Below are 16,768 nucleotides of genomic sequence, written 5' to 3'. Positions count from 1 at the left end.
CTTGTGTATATCAGTATATGACAAAAAACATTGATAATCATGATCATATTGTTGCCTTAGAGAATATAATTCTGCAGTAAATTATTGATGGTTGTAAACCCTAAACCCTCCTTGGGAATACAGGACTAATAAAAGAGAAATTTCTCATCCTTCAAACCAGAAAAAAAAAAAGAAGAAAATGTATGTATTTCAAAACTTGTACACCTCTCAGGTTTAGTCAAACAAACACATCAGCCTAGAAGCCAATCATAATACGAGCGGGACAGGTGTGGACACTCTTAGGCCTCATCAAACGAAATGTATCCTTAGACTTTTGTATGTCCTCTGCACAGAGAGCTGCAGTTCTTAAATTATTAAATGTGCCAGTAATAAAGTGGTGCTTCCATTTCTATTTCCTCCAATTAACTTCTGCAGATTTCCATTCAGACTGCCTATGAGATCACGTCCAACAATAATTAAATGAATGTGCATAAATTGTACTTTTATTTGTTTTACTAGAATACTAAAATAGAAAAAAAATACTTTTTTATTTCTGGATACTAAAATAAAATGCTCTGGGCACCACTGAGAGCTAATAACTTTTTTCTAAACAATGACTGAATGAAACCTTCATATCCCATTGCGGAGGTCGAGCCCATGCACAGTATGTTGACATCAACTGATTGGAGGCTATTGTGGGACACTTTATGATGGAGGGGGGGTTGAATGGTCTCTCTCCTCTGCCACATGCATTGCACAATACTTGATTGGCACTCACTCCCGCAGAGGAGGAGTTAACTGTATGTCTCTCTCAGCTGGGTGACTGCTGCTCTCTCTCTCCTGCTCCAGTACTGGAGGCACAAGTTCCTTCTTCACCAGCCTCAACTTCATTTCTCAGGTAAGTGGAATGATCGACCACGCTTGATTGCTTTGCCAATTTAACAAAGGCAATTCAGTGCAATTAATGCTTCAGCGTTTGTCATTTTAGACTGGAAAATGTGCTCTTTCTTACTTACTTGGTATTCAAAAGGGCATATATTGCTTAAAGCTGTTGACCCCATCCTAAAATTTGTTTTTACACATGGTGACAATAAGCTTCAGGTTTTCTAGGTTTTGGATGAATAAGGTGAGGAGCGGCTTTTTGTGAAACTTTTTTGTCTTCTAAATTGTCCTCATTGCAGACTTATCCAGGACAAGTCGACAACCATTAAATAAAATAAAGAAAAGAGAAATAAAAAGTAAATGTTTGCCCAAAATTGAACTTAAACAGTGAGAGGACATGAGGCCTGGTGCTCATGTCTCAAAGTCTATAAAAGGAACGTCATGGGTGAGCCGTCCAGCGATGCTATTCCTGGACATACTGCTGATAAATTGTGACAGATGCAAAGAGGGGCACGTTGACGCACTCACTTGCTCCAGCATCACCCGGTAGTAGCACATATGTTTTCAAAGGTGTCTGTGTCTAGCGTCTAAATAAATTCCACTTACTCCAAATGGAAGAAAACTTTTCTCCTTGGATACAACAAGTTGAATGTACAGGAAATTGACATTATTGCTTAGTTTGAGGGAAAGAAAACAGTAGATACACATGGTACAAGGACAACAGGACCTCAACACAGCACACACATGAAATCATTCAAAACTCCACAATATAGGTTATTTAACGTAGTTCAATCTTCTGAATGTGGCATACCCCAAAACTCCCTTCTAAGTCCCTAATACTTTGATGTACAGACCAGATTAATTCTAGGCTAAATATTTGCCAGCATAAGTCATATCTGTCACAAGTTGCATTTGACACAACTTATCTGTTTATGATTTCTGTGAATCCTCTTGCACTTTTCTGATAAAAGCTGACATGTTTTATGTATATTTTCAGAAGGTCTGGGCTGTGTTCTGCTGCTACAGCCATGGCACCCAAAAAGAACAAAGCGACCAAAAAGAGTAAAGGAGACATAAATGAAATTACTATAATGGTCGAGGACAGCCCCATCAACAAGATCAACGGGCTAAACACTCTGTTGGAAGGAGGAAACGGCTTCAATTGCATTTCAACTGAAGTCACTGATTCTGTGTATGCACCAAACCTGCTGGAGGGTTTGAGCAACATGAGGCAGGACAGCTTCCTCTGCGATCTAACAGTCGCCACCAAGTCAAAGTCATTTGATGTCCACAAGGTTGTCATGGCCTCCTGCAGTGAGTACATTCGAAGCATCTTGAAGAAGGATTCATCCCTCCAGAAGATCGACCTTGAAGACCTCTCGCCGGTCGGCCTCGCCACAGCGATTACATATGCATACTCTGGAAAGCTGACCCTGTCGCTGTACAGCATCGGTAGCACTATCGCCGCGGCCATGCTGCTGCAGATTGGCACCTTGGTGAAGATGTGCAGTGATTTCCTCATGCAGGAGCTCAGCGTGGAGAACTGCATGTATGTGGCCAACATCGCCGATGCCTATGACCTCAAAGAAACCAAGGAGACAGCTCAGAAGTTCATGCGGGAGAACTTCATCGAGTTCTCTGAGATGGAGCAGTTCCTGAAGCTCACCTATGAGCAGATCAGCGATTTCCTCTCAGACGATTCTCTGCAGCTTCCCTCCGAGATCACCGCCTTCCAGATCGCCATGAAGTGGTTGGACTTTGACGAGAAGAGGTTGAAGTACGCCGCGGATCTCCTAACTCTCATCCGCTTCGGCACCATCTCTGCCCAAGACCTGGTGAATCATGTCCAGAACGCGCCTAGAATGATGCAAGACCCCGAGTGCCACCGTCTCCTTGTTGATGCCATGAATTACCATCTGCTGCCATACCAACAGAACATCCTCCAGTCACGCAGAACAAAGGTGCGCGGTGGCCTTAAGGTGATATTCACAGTCGGTGGACGCCCTGCCCTGACAGAGAAATCTCTCAGCAAAGACGTCCTCTACAGAGATGCAGATAACGTGTGGAATAAGTTGACAGAAATGCCAGCAAAGAGCTTCAATCAGTGTGTGGCTGTCTTGGATGGCTTCCTGTATGTGGCAGGTGGTGAGGACCAGAATGACGCAAGGAACCAGGCTAAACATGCTGTCAGCAACTTCTGCAGGTAAGAACTAATTGTCATGTTTGATATTTAGTTTGTCACATTAGTTGGTGTGAAGCAACAAATTAACTGCAAATCCCTTTCACATTTTTCAGATTCGACCCCCGCTTCAACACTTGGATTCACTTGAGCAACATGATCCAGAAGCGTACACACTTCAGCCTCAACATCTTCAATGGCCTCCTGTTTGCCATCGGAGGGCGAAACGGTGATGGTGTTCAGGCCTCTGTGGAGTGCTATGTGCCCTCCTCCAACCAGTGGCAGATGAAAGCTCCCATGGAGGTGCCCCGGTGCTGTCACGGCAGCTCCCTCATTGATGGCAAGATCCTTGTATCCGGAGGTTACATCAACAACGCCTACTCCAGGGCCGTGTGCTCGTATGACCCCTCCACTGACACCTGGCAGGATAAGAGCAGTCTGAGCACACCTCGAGGCTGGCACTGTGCTGCCACCGTGGGAGACCGAGCGTATGTCATCGGTGGCAGCCAGCTGGGAGGTCGTGGGGAGAGGGTGGATGTCCTCGCCGTTGAGTCTTACAACCCTCACAGCGGGCAGTGGAGCTACTGCACGCCTCTTCTCACAGGAGTGAGCACGGCTGGTATTTCCATTTTGAACAACAAGGTCTATCTCCTCGGAGGCTGGAACGAGGGAGCGAAGAAGTACAAGAAATGCATTCAGGTTTTCAACCCTGACCTCAATGAATGGACTGAGGATGATGAATTGCCAGAAGCAACAGTCGGCATTTCATGCTGTGTTGTCACCATACCCACACGGAAAACACGAGAGTCCAGAGCCAGTTCAGTGTCTTCTGCACCAGTCAGTATATAAAAGTTTAGATAGTAATAATGTAGTTTAAATGTCAAAAGATCTCCAGCATTTCTGTTGAATAAATCTTTGTTCTAAACTCTACCAACAGTCCCTTTTTTGGGACTAAGATGATGTTTAAATGGTCAACTTTCTTCAGATGAGAAAAAGATAATAAAATGGAAGGATTTGGGAACATGTTCTGATAAAAAAAAAATGTAAACTCCATTTATTAAAAGCAATTTGAAGCCTTGAAACACATTTTCAGTATTTGTAGTTTAACAATTAGTATAATAGGCATCATGAAGGTAATTTATGAAAGAATAAATATTTAACCCGGACGTAGCAATAAAATACAATTTTAGACAGAAATTTACCTTTGGGGCCAATTCAGTTGAGATAATATCATTAGCCCTTTTTCTATAGCAAATATAATGTTATTTAAAACTCAAATGAAAGGTATAAAGATGCAAAATCACTGTTGTTGTTGAGATAAATCTGTAACATGATTGTCTTTTTTATCCAGTGTTTGCAACAAAGTTATTGCCATTGAAGGATTTCGTGACAGTCCTGTTTATGTCAACTACAGCTCTTGTGATTCTCAGATACTTGAACAGAATGATGAGCTGGAGCTGAAATAAGTATTGACATCACCTACCAGGAGTAGGAGTACTAAGGCTGCAATTTCTCTACATGTGTCTCATGTAGTGGTCTTGTGTCGTATGTTGTGTGATTGTCAAAAACACTATCAGTGCAAAGAAATGGATTCTGTTGGGAAAATGTTGGAAGTGATGAGGGCTGAATGGGTTTAGCTGTGACAGCAATAAAATATTTTGTAAAAAAGAAAAAGAAAAATAGAAGTTGGGAACGATCTTGTCAGCCTGAGCTTCCTGGAATTCATGGATTCCCTGACTGCTCATGTCTTTTCATTTTTTTGGTTGTTTTTAAATTAAAGAGATGAATTGAAGCTTCTCTGAGCCATGGTCATTTATTTAAAATCCTTTTCATGCAAGTTTCTTCTTTTTCTTTTCACTTTATGGTCATTTTGTACCGTAAAGTGAAATACTTGAGTAAGACACTTCAGTTTGTTTTTGATCACCATAAATCAACAAAATGTACAGGTACACATGATTACTCTTCTCAATTTCAATTCATATCTATTTGACCCTTTTAGTGGTTTCTTTTGGGAAATTGTTAATTATTGCAGTATGCGTGGACCAGGAGGAACGAGTGATGAGGCCATTTAGAGGGGTACATTTCCATTTTTCCATTAAATGAGCACTTTTTGTCTTTAATCCTATCACAAAATCGGTCCAACCCAGAGACTCATGAATGTGTCTATTTTTTTACATACTGTATTTATACACATTTTTACATAACTACAAGGAGATTGCAAGTGTTTGTACCAAGTTTTAAAAACTGAAATAGTAAGTTCACTGGCATCAAGTGAGTAATCTTATACAGCTGTTAGATCTGCCTCAAGTCTGTTGTTAAACTAAATAATGTAAATCTGCAAATATTTGAGCTCCTGCTCATTTATCCTAAACACACTTTACATTGTGAGAGCAAGAAAATAGCTTCAGGCATGTAACATTATCCAAATAAGTAAAATTGTGATTACATTATGCACAATATATTTTTGGTGCACTCTTGTCTCTCCAAGTCCATTATTCCCAAAGAGTGAAGTGAAAGTTATTCTGTTATAGTTTGTGGAATTTAAGGTAATTTCATAAAGGCAGAGGTGTCATTACAATGTTAAAGAAATCTTCTCGATCAGCTTCAGAGTGATGTGATCCTATTCAAACACCAAAACAGTTCTGGTTATTTCACATGTTGGTATTTGTGTTTTAGTCCTGGTTGTACAACTTTGGAAACATTACTAACAAACAGGATGTCATTGAGTCTAATGGGAAAAAAATAAAATAAAAATGAGGTGTGTTGAGAGTTAAACCAAATCCTTATTTAGGCCATATGTCAGTTCAATGAACTTGAACTTGTTGTATCCGCCCTTGTAAAGCACACACACCCTCAAAGAAGTTGAGTGCTGTGTCATTATGCTCTTGTTCTTTCATGATGTTGCATTCAGGTGTTCCTGATAAACTGGTACATCCCAAACTTTAGTTGTAAGCATGACTCATTAGTTTTAATACTGTGGTTTGGAAATAATAAGACGGGTGAGCCAGTGAGTAAATTGCTCTGTAATGGTAGTTGTTCTTGTGAGCAGTGTTTTTACATTTGTCTTTCAGACACTAACTAGTGACAGAGAAATCAGGAAAATCAACTTGATGAAAGAAAACAAAATGAAAATAAATAAATAAGCAGGTTTAAACAAACTGAACTATGAACATATTGTGCAGTGTGACCTAAAGCAATTAAATCATCCTTTTCATACACTGATTAGGATTTTATTGATTGATCTGATCAAAGAAACAATGATTTATAAGACAAATATGTCAAGTCTTCCAGCCTCTTAAATGTGATTATTTGGTCCTTTTCCTTGCCGTAAATCATATATAATTGAATAACTGGGACTTGGACTGTTGTCTACTAACAGTCGATTAGCGCTCATACGAATTTTGTTGACTAATAATTCATTAGTTGATTTATAAAACTGAGCTTCGCCACAAAAAATCACACACTTGTGTTCACCAGAGATGTGCTCAGAAGTTTCTTTGAAAAAAAGTAATTCAGCATAAAAAAAGCAACTAATCAACTAAAGAACTCTTTTGTCGACTACAGTAGGGCGGTACGTGAACGCATCATCGGCTGTACCTGCTCCGATTGACAGGTCAGTGGGCGGAGTCAATCGAACGAAAGAACGCTGAGTCACCGTGACGTCATTGCGCTCCGCCGGACGACATCACGTGTGTGAAGCCAGGAGGAGGGCGTAACGTTACATATATACAACACGAGAGGAACTTGTGTGGCAACAACCGACCTAACAACCGGTTCACCTCGCTGTCATCACAGAGCTGCACGATAACGGGGCCCGGTCCGTGGTCGTTTATCCGATTCCAGGGGAGGCACCGTTTAAACACGTCGGGTTTTTACCGGAGAGCGGCCACATCATTCCTCCGGTGTGCTTTACCGAGCTAACCAGACATTAGCAGGTGATGAGCAGGGGCCTGCTTCTTCTTCTGGATGCTAAGGTTACCGACAGGGCACGCCGCCTAACAGCACCACGAGACTCCGCTTCCGCCTTTGCACTCTCCGTCAGCTCCTTAAGGATCCAAGGCTCTGCTAGTTCGGACCGAGACTTCATGCTAGTTCTGCACGAGTTTGGACAGACTAGCTAGCTAGCTAACGCTCGGCGTGCACGCTCATACGAGACACCAGTCGGTCCGTTCACAGCCCGTCGGTTGCGATGGGTCTCCTGTCACAGGGGTCTCCGCTGAACTGGGAAGAAACCAAGAAGTACGCGGACCACATCAGAAAGCACGGCATCATTCAGTTCCTCAACATCTACAACAAGCTGAAGGAACGTCAGAAGGATGTGTTGAAATGGGGCGATGAGGTGAGATACGAGAGTGATCCAACATGTGGGAAGTGCTGCTGCTGCTGCCTGTTGATGCTTTTGAGCTGTGTGTCATGATGGTTGTGCTTGATGCAATATTGGCCTTTTATTGAGATAGAAAACGACTGTTTTTATTCGCAGTGCAGAAAAACAACATTTAAATCATCTGAACCTGCAATTATCAATATTGTGTAATATTATAGAAGATGTGCATGTTCATATGGTGCTGTCATGGACGTGCTGCACTATACAACAGTTTATTGACGAGGTAATAGTTGTTTTCAGTTTAATTTCCATCGTTAGTGGTTATTTACTATGAATAATTCAGTGTACTTGTAACTGTATACTAATGCTAATGATGTAAGATGTACTACTGGTAATTCAGGAAGACACTCCCTTTTGAGTAACCGTAACTTAAAGCTACTTTACCATATGTAAACCAACACTTTGTAGGTTCATCTTTGACTTTCTGTATTTCATTCATAACTTCATATTAGTTTTTGCCCGCCACCAGTCCACAAAACGTCTGTGTACTACAGCTTGAACAACGTGTTTTGACTTTGAACAATGTGGAATGCTGTTGTTACAGATTAATCCCTCTTTCAGACAGGGGATTATGGGGTAGCAGAGTCAAGGAAACATAACCCATGAATTGGAATTGATGTGATGTGATCTGATCTGGAATCAGCTTTGTGCTGTAGTCCAGTGTGGATTGAAACCCTGGTTTAGAAGTTAGAAGAGTGTGTTGAATGAGTAAACCAGTGGCTGTAACGCAGTGTTTGACTGATTGTGTGTGCTATTTGTTTTTTTAATCATTTACTTTCAGGTTGAGTACATGTTGGTGGAATTGGATGACAAGGATGAAAAAGTTCGACTCGTCCTCAACGGTAAAGATGTTTTGGAAACTCTTCAGGACCAAGGTGAGAAGATAAACCCCAAGTAAGTAAACCGGACACAGAATACATTCAGTTGAATTTATTCTTTAAAAGATTTAGATGCCTTTATACTGTGTAGTTTTAAACAATGAAGGCCATAATTTAATTTGTTCTTATTCTACTTATGCTTCAAAATTTCTCAATCTGAACGCCATTTGTCCACAAGCTACATCTTCATGTATCACCACACACACTTACACAGGTATTTGTTTTGCTATCCCAACTTGCAGGTCCCTCAGGCAGGTATTCGCATAGCTCCGCCGTCTATCGTTAACATTTGTTTTTATTGCCTGTATCGGTGTGCAGTCCAGCAGAAGCACGAAGCATTATGCCCCGTATTCTCATCACATTGTTTCACTCGCACTGAATTTGCCTGAAAGCCCGTGTGTCAATTTGACTTTCAAAATCATTCATATACAATCTGTCATGCTTTTGCTCACGTGCACAAAGCACACCACACAAACAAGTCTGTCTGACCCGCTTGAACAAAAATGCTGCAGCAACAAGTTTTTATCAAACCAGCAGTTTTGTTTCTAAATCACACAAGTTAGTGCCATTAGAAGCAGCTACAGCTGAGTTATTGGTGTGTCTCCTCCAGCTTTCCACACTTGGATTTTAACCTTTGACAGTAACTTCCCCCTCAGGCTCCTTTAAGGTTGGTGGGAAATATCGGTAAACTGCACATTTTTTTGCGTAGATTTTACTAGCTGTAACTGCATCGTCCCTAACACGACGCTGCTACTGGCGTCACTGTGGAGACGTCAGTATCTATGCGATGAGCATTGTTCTTCATCAGATTCAGTATTCAGTCCAAAGGGTTACATTTTTGTCTTAATAGACCAGAGAGGTTATTTCCGCATTCTCACAGTCGATCATTAATTGCTGTTTTATGCTTTAGGAGGGCTTTTATTTGTCTTCCTCTTGAGTTCTACAAAATAAAAGACCTTTTCATTACAAACTTCCTCCATTTCATTTTGTTAGTGCCCACTGTGTTGGACCCTTCTTTTTGATTTATACCCCAACATAGTTATATATTGTACATAACATGTACATAAAGTCCCTTAATCATCATTGCATAAATTACATAACAATATAAGGTGTCACTGCACTTAAACTTTAATAAAGTTAATAATAATAAATAAAGCTGATAATGTCCCATTTTAGCCTGGACAAACTGTCACGGTGCATGGTTAAAAATAATAAGTTGAACATTTTTCAAAAGTGCTCCAGATAAATCCTCCCAAATGAAGCGTTAATGTGAGGATAATTAGCCAAAGGAAATCAAAAAGTGATATCAATTTGAGCTGCTGCTGGTAATACGGTTTGCATGTTCAAACTGTCGTAAGATTTGTTCAGAAAGAGTGATTCTCTGCAGGCGGTGTGAACGTGTTTGTAGAAGCTTGTGAGTGTTATGCTTGCTTGCTGCTCATGACGTCGGTCTGAATCTGTGGAGCCAACTTCACCCAGGGGAAATACCAGTGGCAGTGGGAATAGTAAAGCCCATGCATTCCTCATTACTGCCGCTCTGTCGCACACACCAAAGAGCACGCTCTGGAGCACAAATACGTTGCGTTTGTTTGCCGTGCCAAGATTATGGCTGACATATGATAAAGGGAGAGCGGTCAGCTCATTCAATCAGAAAGGTCATCGCGATACAGAGATCAGGGGCGTTTTTCTCGATGGCCGCCTTCCTCCTTGACCTATAAAAGTAGACTGCTGTCACAGCACTTGTCATGTTTGTGCAGTCACCCCACACTATGGAGACCAGAGTACGGCAGCTACATGATCGAAGGAACGCCAGGGCAGCCGTACGGCGGGACGATGTCCGAGTTCAACACTGTGGAGGGCAACATGGGGGAGAGACGACGAGAGGCCTCATCGGTCCTGAACCACAATGAAACCCTCTGCACCATCACCGCGTTTCCAAGGTACTTTGTTTTACATGGAGCAGGTGTTTTAACCCTCATTGATAATTGTTAGTGGAGATGAGAGCAAAACAATAATAAATAATTGTCAGAATAATCGTTGTTAGTTGCGGCCCTATAATAATTCTGGATGTTCTGATCCCTTTGTTTAGGTTAGGCTGCCCAGGTTTCACCAAACCAGAGCACCGGCCAACCCCTGTTGAAAAGGGAGTGTCGAAGTCACTGTTTTTCCCAGATGAAGCCATCAACAGCCATCCGAGATTCAGGTAGGCATCACGGTCGTAGCTTCCTGACAGATCGGCTTACTGTTAACTTGCAGGATCATTGACTCCTTTATTATAAGACAAAGAGATGGTTTTCTTTTTGGCTTATTTTGACTGTAGGTGCCAGTAGATTTTTATTGCTTTTAATAATGAAGCGTGCGTTTGTGGGCGTGTGCGCTATGTGACTGCATGTGTATGTGGATTTGCTTTTTCAGCACCCTTACCAGAAACATACGTCACAGAAGAGGAGAGAAAGTTGTGATTAATGTGCCAAGTAAGTTTGAAGGAAATGACCGATATGAACAGTACTACAAACTAGTTTTTAATCATAAATGTCTATATAAATATCTTTTTCTGCAATTAAAATGTGAAATTTACTTTATGTTGTGACTTGTTATTCCTTTAAATATATGGTCAATCAATATTCTTAATAATTATTGTAGATGCCGACTTTAGTATATATGCTATAGCTAGCTCAGACATAATAAACCGTTCTGATATTTCCCAAATTACCTTTTTTCTTTCTTTTTCAATAATAAAAACTATTAACAATACATTTAAAAAAACATTTAGTTATTATTTTTCATTGAATGTGATTCCAGTAGGTGGTTTTGATTTGCCTCTCAGACTGCAGTTAGTAAAATGTGACTATATTCCTTCTCGTGTTTCAGTCTTCAAAGACAAGTGCACTCCATCTCCATTTGTGGAGGAGTTCCCTGAGGATGATGGTGAAGCAGCGAGGGCGGCTCTGCCTGATCACATCTACATGGACGCCATGGGCTTCGGGATGGGCAACTGCTGTCTGCAGGTACTGAATGGAAATCTTCTAAACAATCCTTTTTGTTTTCAAACAGTGATGTAAATGAGATGTTGTGAACTGGACTACTTTATACTTTACAATCCCAATAAGTGATTTATAAATGTACTTCAACCTCTTTTTTTTTTTTCTTTTTTTTTATGATGCTTTTGCAGGTGACATTTCAAGCTTGTAGCATTGATGAGGCAAGATACCTTTATGACCAACTAGCAACATTCTGCCCCATAGTGGTGAGTTAATAAGTAAATATATTACAATCGTTCACCTGACCTCCTCTTCAGCTGGACTATTATATAACTAATAATCCTATAACCGAATCAAATGTTTTGAGAACAACTATGCAGCCAGTCACAATGTTTTTCTATAGAGACACAAGATTGTGTGGCTTTATTTTTTCATAAACACCACTGAATCTTTTTTTCTCTCTTTACAGATGGCGTTGAGTGCAGCCTCTCCCTTCTACAGAGGCTTTGTGTCGGATAATGACTGTCGCTGGGGAGTTATTTCTGCCTCGGTGGACGACAGGACAGTGGAAGAACGTGGGCTCAAGGTGAACATCCAGACCCCGAGTGTGGAAAATAGGTTGTAGTCGAGTCATTTGCTTTGTTTAGTTTTACATCTCATATATTCTTTCTTTATTGACACTTGAGATTTGTATACATGAGGCAACGCTGTCAGTCATCTCAGTAAAGCAATGTTTTTTTTACATTTGATTAGGGTTATTTATTTTGTCCAATTTAGGAAATTCTACTGTTGCCTCTGAATTGCTGGATACAACCAAGACTAGAACCGTGCAATCCAATTTTACTTGATGCTTCTTAAAAATGCCACACATAGATACCACAGTAACATTGTTTATGCTTTAGGTCGGTATTTGTATGAAGTATAATGTATGGAAATCCTGTTTCCCTCGCAGCCTTTGAAAAACAACAAATACAGGATCTTCAAGTCAAGATACGATTCAATTGACAGCTACCTGTCCAGCTGCAGTGAGAAGTACAATGACATTGACTTGACGATAGACGAGGAGATCTACAAGCAGCTGCTCGACGCAGGTAATGTGAAGGAAGTGATGTGTCTAAATAACTGTCAACAGAAATATATAAGAAATGAATGAAAAATATTCAACTTCACAGTCAGAATCCACTGACAGACACTCGTGCAGTAAATGAATGAATAATCAGCTTCCTGTTTGCAGGAATTGACAAGCTGCTGGCCCAACACATAGCACACCTCTTCATCCGAGATCCACTCTCCGTCTTTGAGGAGAAAATCCACTTGGATGATGAAAATGAGTCTGATCACTTTGAGGTGAGGTGTTCTGTATTTCAAGTTCTTAGAAGAAAGCCAGCCATGTGTAAAGAAACACAGTACAGGCTTACCTCCAGTGTAAAGGAGTATTTATTCACACTTGTCTTCCTGCAGAACCTCCAGTCGACCAACTGGCAGACGATGAGGTTCAAACCTCCACCTCCAAACTCCGATATCGGCTGGAGAGTTGAGTTCCGCCCGATGGAGGTAAAAACCAACTTCACTGTAATCTGTTTTTATATTCGATGGCCTTTCAAACACAGAAAAAATGATAGTAATTGAGTTTTGTTTTTCAGGTGCAGCTAACTGACTTTGAAAACGCTGCATATGTGGTCTTTGTCGTCCTGCTCACCAGAGTGATCTTGTCCTATAAACTGGACTTTCTGATACCGTTGTCAAAGGTACAGCCACACAGTTCTACTCTTTTATAAAATGTCAAGAGGAATTAAGTAAATTCAGTAGGAGATTTGGGTCCTAATGACATACTTTGTGCACGGTGCTCTGATCCAATAATCCCTCGTCTTTCATTAGGTTGATGAAAACATGAAGGCCGCTCAGAAGAGAAACTCTGTCCAGGAGGGCATGTTTTACTTCCGAAAGGACATCTTCAAAGGTGGGTTGAACAAAAAGAGCAACTTCAGGTCAATGCTCAAAGCCTCTCGTAGGAGTCGCTGATCCCTTTGTATTGTCCACCAACAGGCTGCAACCCGGGCCTTGATGGCGCAGCCTCGGCTGAGAACGGCTTGGAGACCGATGGTGCTAATGAGGAGTACACGCTGATGAGTATCGACACAATCATCAATGGAAAGGTGATTATCATCTGACACTTGATGACAATATCTCAACTAGGATGGGATGGATACAAACATTCATGGTGCTCAGTGGATGAATCCCACTGATCCCAAAGATCCTCTGACTTGTCCTCTAGCACCACCGTGAGGTTTACATTTGTAGTTATGAGTCAACAGTCTACAGCTATTGGATTTATGGCAACGCAACCATTTCTGGTAGTTAAAAGGAGCCTTTACACTATTTTATTTATCTGGTTTTACTGTTAATGCACCGCTACAAATATGCAAAAGAAGCTAATTTAGGCTATTTAGATGATGTGACTACAAGGCTAGCAGTGTCTGTAAGCGGCTTGGAATAAGCTTGAACATTCGAGTTGTAATAATGGGTGAATGCTTTCTGAGTACTTAGTTTAAATCACGGCTGTGCATTATTACAGCCTCACAGAGCCGCTAGCACGGCTGCAGACTCTTAGTCCTGTTTTAAGCCCCTTAAACAATTACTGCTGTTTTCTTCTGTTTGCTTCACTAGGAGGGAGTATTTCAAGGGCTTATCCCGATCCTTAACTGCTATCTGGAAAACATGGAAGTGGATGTGGATACCAGGTGCACCATTTTGAATTATCTGAAGCTCATCAAGAAACGTGCCTCAGGTAAATCTTTTGGAAACTTAAAGGACGAAACTTTCATCCATCCATGCTCTTTGTGCAGCTTCAACTCTGAGCGTGACTCTAAATGTTTCTGATCTGTAACAGGTGAACTGATGACGATGGCCAAGTGGATGAGGGAATTTGTTGCCAAGCACCCGCAGTACAAGCAGGACAGCGTCCTAACCGACAAGATAAACTACGACCTGTTCAAGAGGTGCGACAGGATTGCGAAAGGCGAAGAGCAGTGCCCGGAGCTCATTGGGAACCCAGTGAACCGGTTCAAATGAGAAACGCACCGTCATTATACAAACTTGCATGTAAAGAAAGACAAATGTGTGGCTCAGAATGAAAGCAGTCCAATTTTAAGAGAATGCAAAACAGCATGTGTGTGTTGTAAGAAACACACCTGCATCTAATGTATGTATATATACTGTATCAGATTTTTTATGATTACAGAATTATTTTAATAGGGTTAAGACATGCAAAAGGTTGTGTAATAGAAATCAGATGTGTATTTATTTTTCTCTGGAAATTAAGCCTATCTGTGTGACCATGTAAATGTAGTAAAGAGTTGTACAGTAGTCTGCTTTTAATCTTGTGTTCTATAAATACTGTACTTCTGCTCTTTAAAACATTAACATCACAGGCCTTTTTTTAATTCTGGATAAGCGCTTTTTGCTTTTGGTAGAGACCTTTTTTCTTTTTGCATTTTAAGAGAAATGTTTGCTTTGCTCTGCTGACAATGTAGTAGGACCTTGAAAGTAGTGTAGCATTCAAGTGGAAAGGGTTAACTATTTTTTTGCAATATGATGCTGCTTCAAAATAAATCTTCACAACAGTTGGTTAGTCAGTCTTTTATGGAATGATTTTTAATTAAAGGAGCCAAAGGTAATGGATTTAATTACATCAAATAAGTTGGTTGAGCCGACACAAAAAAAGTTTTTCTTTCATCCATCAAGAGGGTGAGGTGGAGAAAATCCAAATCCAGGCACTTAAAGTGCAACATCACCCCCAGGTCTCAGCCGAAGTCCACTGACTACATCATTTTGAAAAATGCAAAAACACATTAGTCCCAAACGGTCGACTCTATCTCAGAATTGGCCTTTCAAGATTAAGACTGATTTAAAACAGATGGCGTTTTGGGACATTTTCAACCATGTAATGCTGTTTTTATATATACATTTCATACGAAATATATTCAATATTCAAACCAGCATTGATGTATTTCATCACAGTATTGTTATATCATTTTGTTTATAACAACTATGAGCCTTTTTTTAATATTACTAAAATGTTACAAAAGTAAACCAGTGCATGTCAACACACTTCTTAATACTTAAATAAATGTCCAACAGCCAAAACATGAACATTCACTTCCACAAGATGGTAGTAATGAACCACAACTTTATATAACACTGAGCTGCAGTGACAAATGAGAGCGTTTGTTTGACCTCTTGGACCAGATAACGATGGATGTGTGGCTGGAAGAGGCCCGTCCTGTGGAGAGACAAGAAACAGATATTAAACCACAAACTAAGCTCTTTTTTGTGTTCATGCAAATGGTCATTAGAGTAAAATAAGATGCATCAGTGTGTTTAAATAGTTGGTCTTTAACACAAACATTCTTTAATGATAAATGATTAGAAATTCTCCACTGACATTGAAACAAAAATTAAAGTCCCAATATGATACAGTAATATGAGAACAGTAACATTACCAAGAATTAGTTTGCTGTGAAGTTCACAAATGCAAAGTAAAATATATTTGTTTTTAAAGTTACAAGAAAATTGATTAGAGACATTCAAGGTGAAAATATTTCTTTAAAGCAGTAAATATGCAGCAGGTCGGTGAATGTAACTACAGCCATTTGTCCCCACTTATCCAAGACGTTTTTCACGGCAGATATTTTGCCTTATAATAGAAAGCGCAGGTGTGACTAAAATGCCAGTGTGTGTAAGTGTGTGAGCCAGTGACAGTGAGTCAGCATGCGTAATACCAGGACCCTGACACTGAAGCAGATAAATTGAATTCCGCCATCATTCATTTTATTATTTACATCTGTGTTTACTTGCTGACCAGCTTATATAATAGAGCAGATGCAGTATGTATACTGGTCTTCTTCTAGAAACAGTACACAGAGAAGGTCAGTCATTGCAGTCCAGTAGCTAGTGTGTAGTGTGGTGAATAAAGTCAATTTAAAATGCCAGGCTGAACACCCATGTGCCGTTCTCTTTGTTTACCTTATTTTTTACGTCTGTTTCCACGCTTCCACTGTTAACCCTGTGTTTGACGTCATATTGCTATGAATTGTGGGTAATTCCTTTGGGCATAGTCTGCAGAAATGCAGACTTATGTAAAGTTTTTTATAATATAAGGGGCTCAAAATGTCTGCGATAGGACCATCAAACCCTCGACGATTTGTCAGTGGAACTAAACCCAGACTTTGCAGGAATGCACCTCAAAGTCTGTGAGTGTGGAGATTGGGATCGGGCCTTTAATTCAGAATTTGCAGATGGACTCACAACGCAGTCAAATGAAGGAGCTGAGTGAACCTGTCAATGACACATGCCTTACGAAACACATCAAAGTCTGTTTACACCATTATCAATAATCAATCATCCTGATGGTCTTTATGGTCACCAATCAAGCTTTCTTTCAGGAAGCTTGATTATGCTTATACTTAAGGTACAGGCTACTAAT

The 16,768-nt window shown here is 40.5% G+C and overlaps 2 protein-coding genes across 3 annotated transcripts; both read left to right on the top strand.

Moving 5' to 3' along the window:
• Positions 1 to 792: 792 nt before the first annotated feature.
• Positions 793 to 4,832, top strand: klhl31 (kelch-like family member 31). 2 transcript variants are annotated; one of them, XM_068723746.1, is made up of 3 exons: positions 793 to 877; positions 1,859 to 3,064; positions 3,157 to 4,832. In XM_068723746.1, the coding sequence occupies exons 2-3, from the start codon at positions 1,890 to 1,892 to the stop codon at positions 3,887 to 3,889; spliced, it is 1,908 nt and encodes a 635-aa protein (XP_068579847.1). In that variant the 5' UTR covers positions 793 to 877; positions 1,859 to 1,889; the 3' UTR covers positions 3,890 to 4,832. The 2 variants fall into 2 exon arrangements, with proteins under 2 accessions (XP_068579847.1, XP_068579857.1); XM_068723756.1 differs by having other exon boundaries at positions 815 to 877; positions 1,862 to 3,064.
• Positions 4,833 to 6,757: 1,925 nt separating this feature from the next.
• Positions 6,758 to 14,909, top strand: gclc (glutamate-cysteine ligase, catalytic subunit). The gene is made up of 16 exons (XM_068723712.1): positions 6,758 to 7,379; positions 8,206 to 8,318; positions 10,060 to 10,242; positions 10,392 to 10,505; positions 10,718 to 10,776; positions 11,174 to 11,310; positions 11,475 to 11,549; positions 11,753 to 11,869; positions 12,236 to 12,374; positions 12,518 to 12,630; positions 12,745 to 12,837; positions 12,927 to 13,031; positions 13,162 to 13,243; positions 13,330 to 13,439; positions 13,951 to 14,071; positions 14,174 to 14,909. The coding sequence occupies exons 1-16, from the start codon at positions 7,230 to 7,232 to the stop codon at positions 14,353 to 14,355; spliced, it is 1,893 nt and encodes a 630-aa protein (XP_068579813.1). The 5' UTR covers positions 6,758 to 7,229; the 3' UTR covers positions 14,356 to 14,909.
• Positions 14,910 to 16,768: the final 1,859 nt, after the last annotated feature.

Source organism: Cebidichthys violaceus, unplaced genomic scaffold (genome assembly GCF_023349555.1).
Source record: "Cebidichthys violaceus isolate CVI_PGR_0920_01 unplaced genomic scaffold, fCebVio1.0.p SCAF_10, whole genome shotgun sequence".
In the NCBI taxonomy this organism is placed as follows: Eukaryota; Metazoa; Chordata; class Actinopteri; order Perciformes; family Stichaeidae; genus Cebidichthys; species Cebidichthys violaceus.
This window is presented reverse-complemented; position numbering and strand designations above follow the sequence as displayed.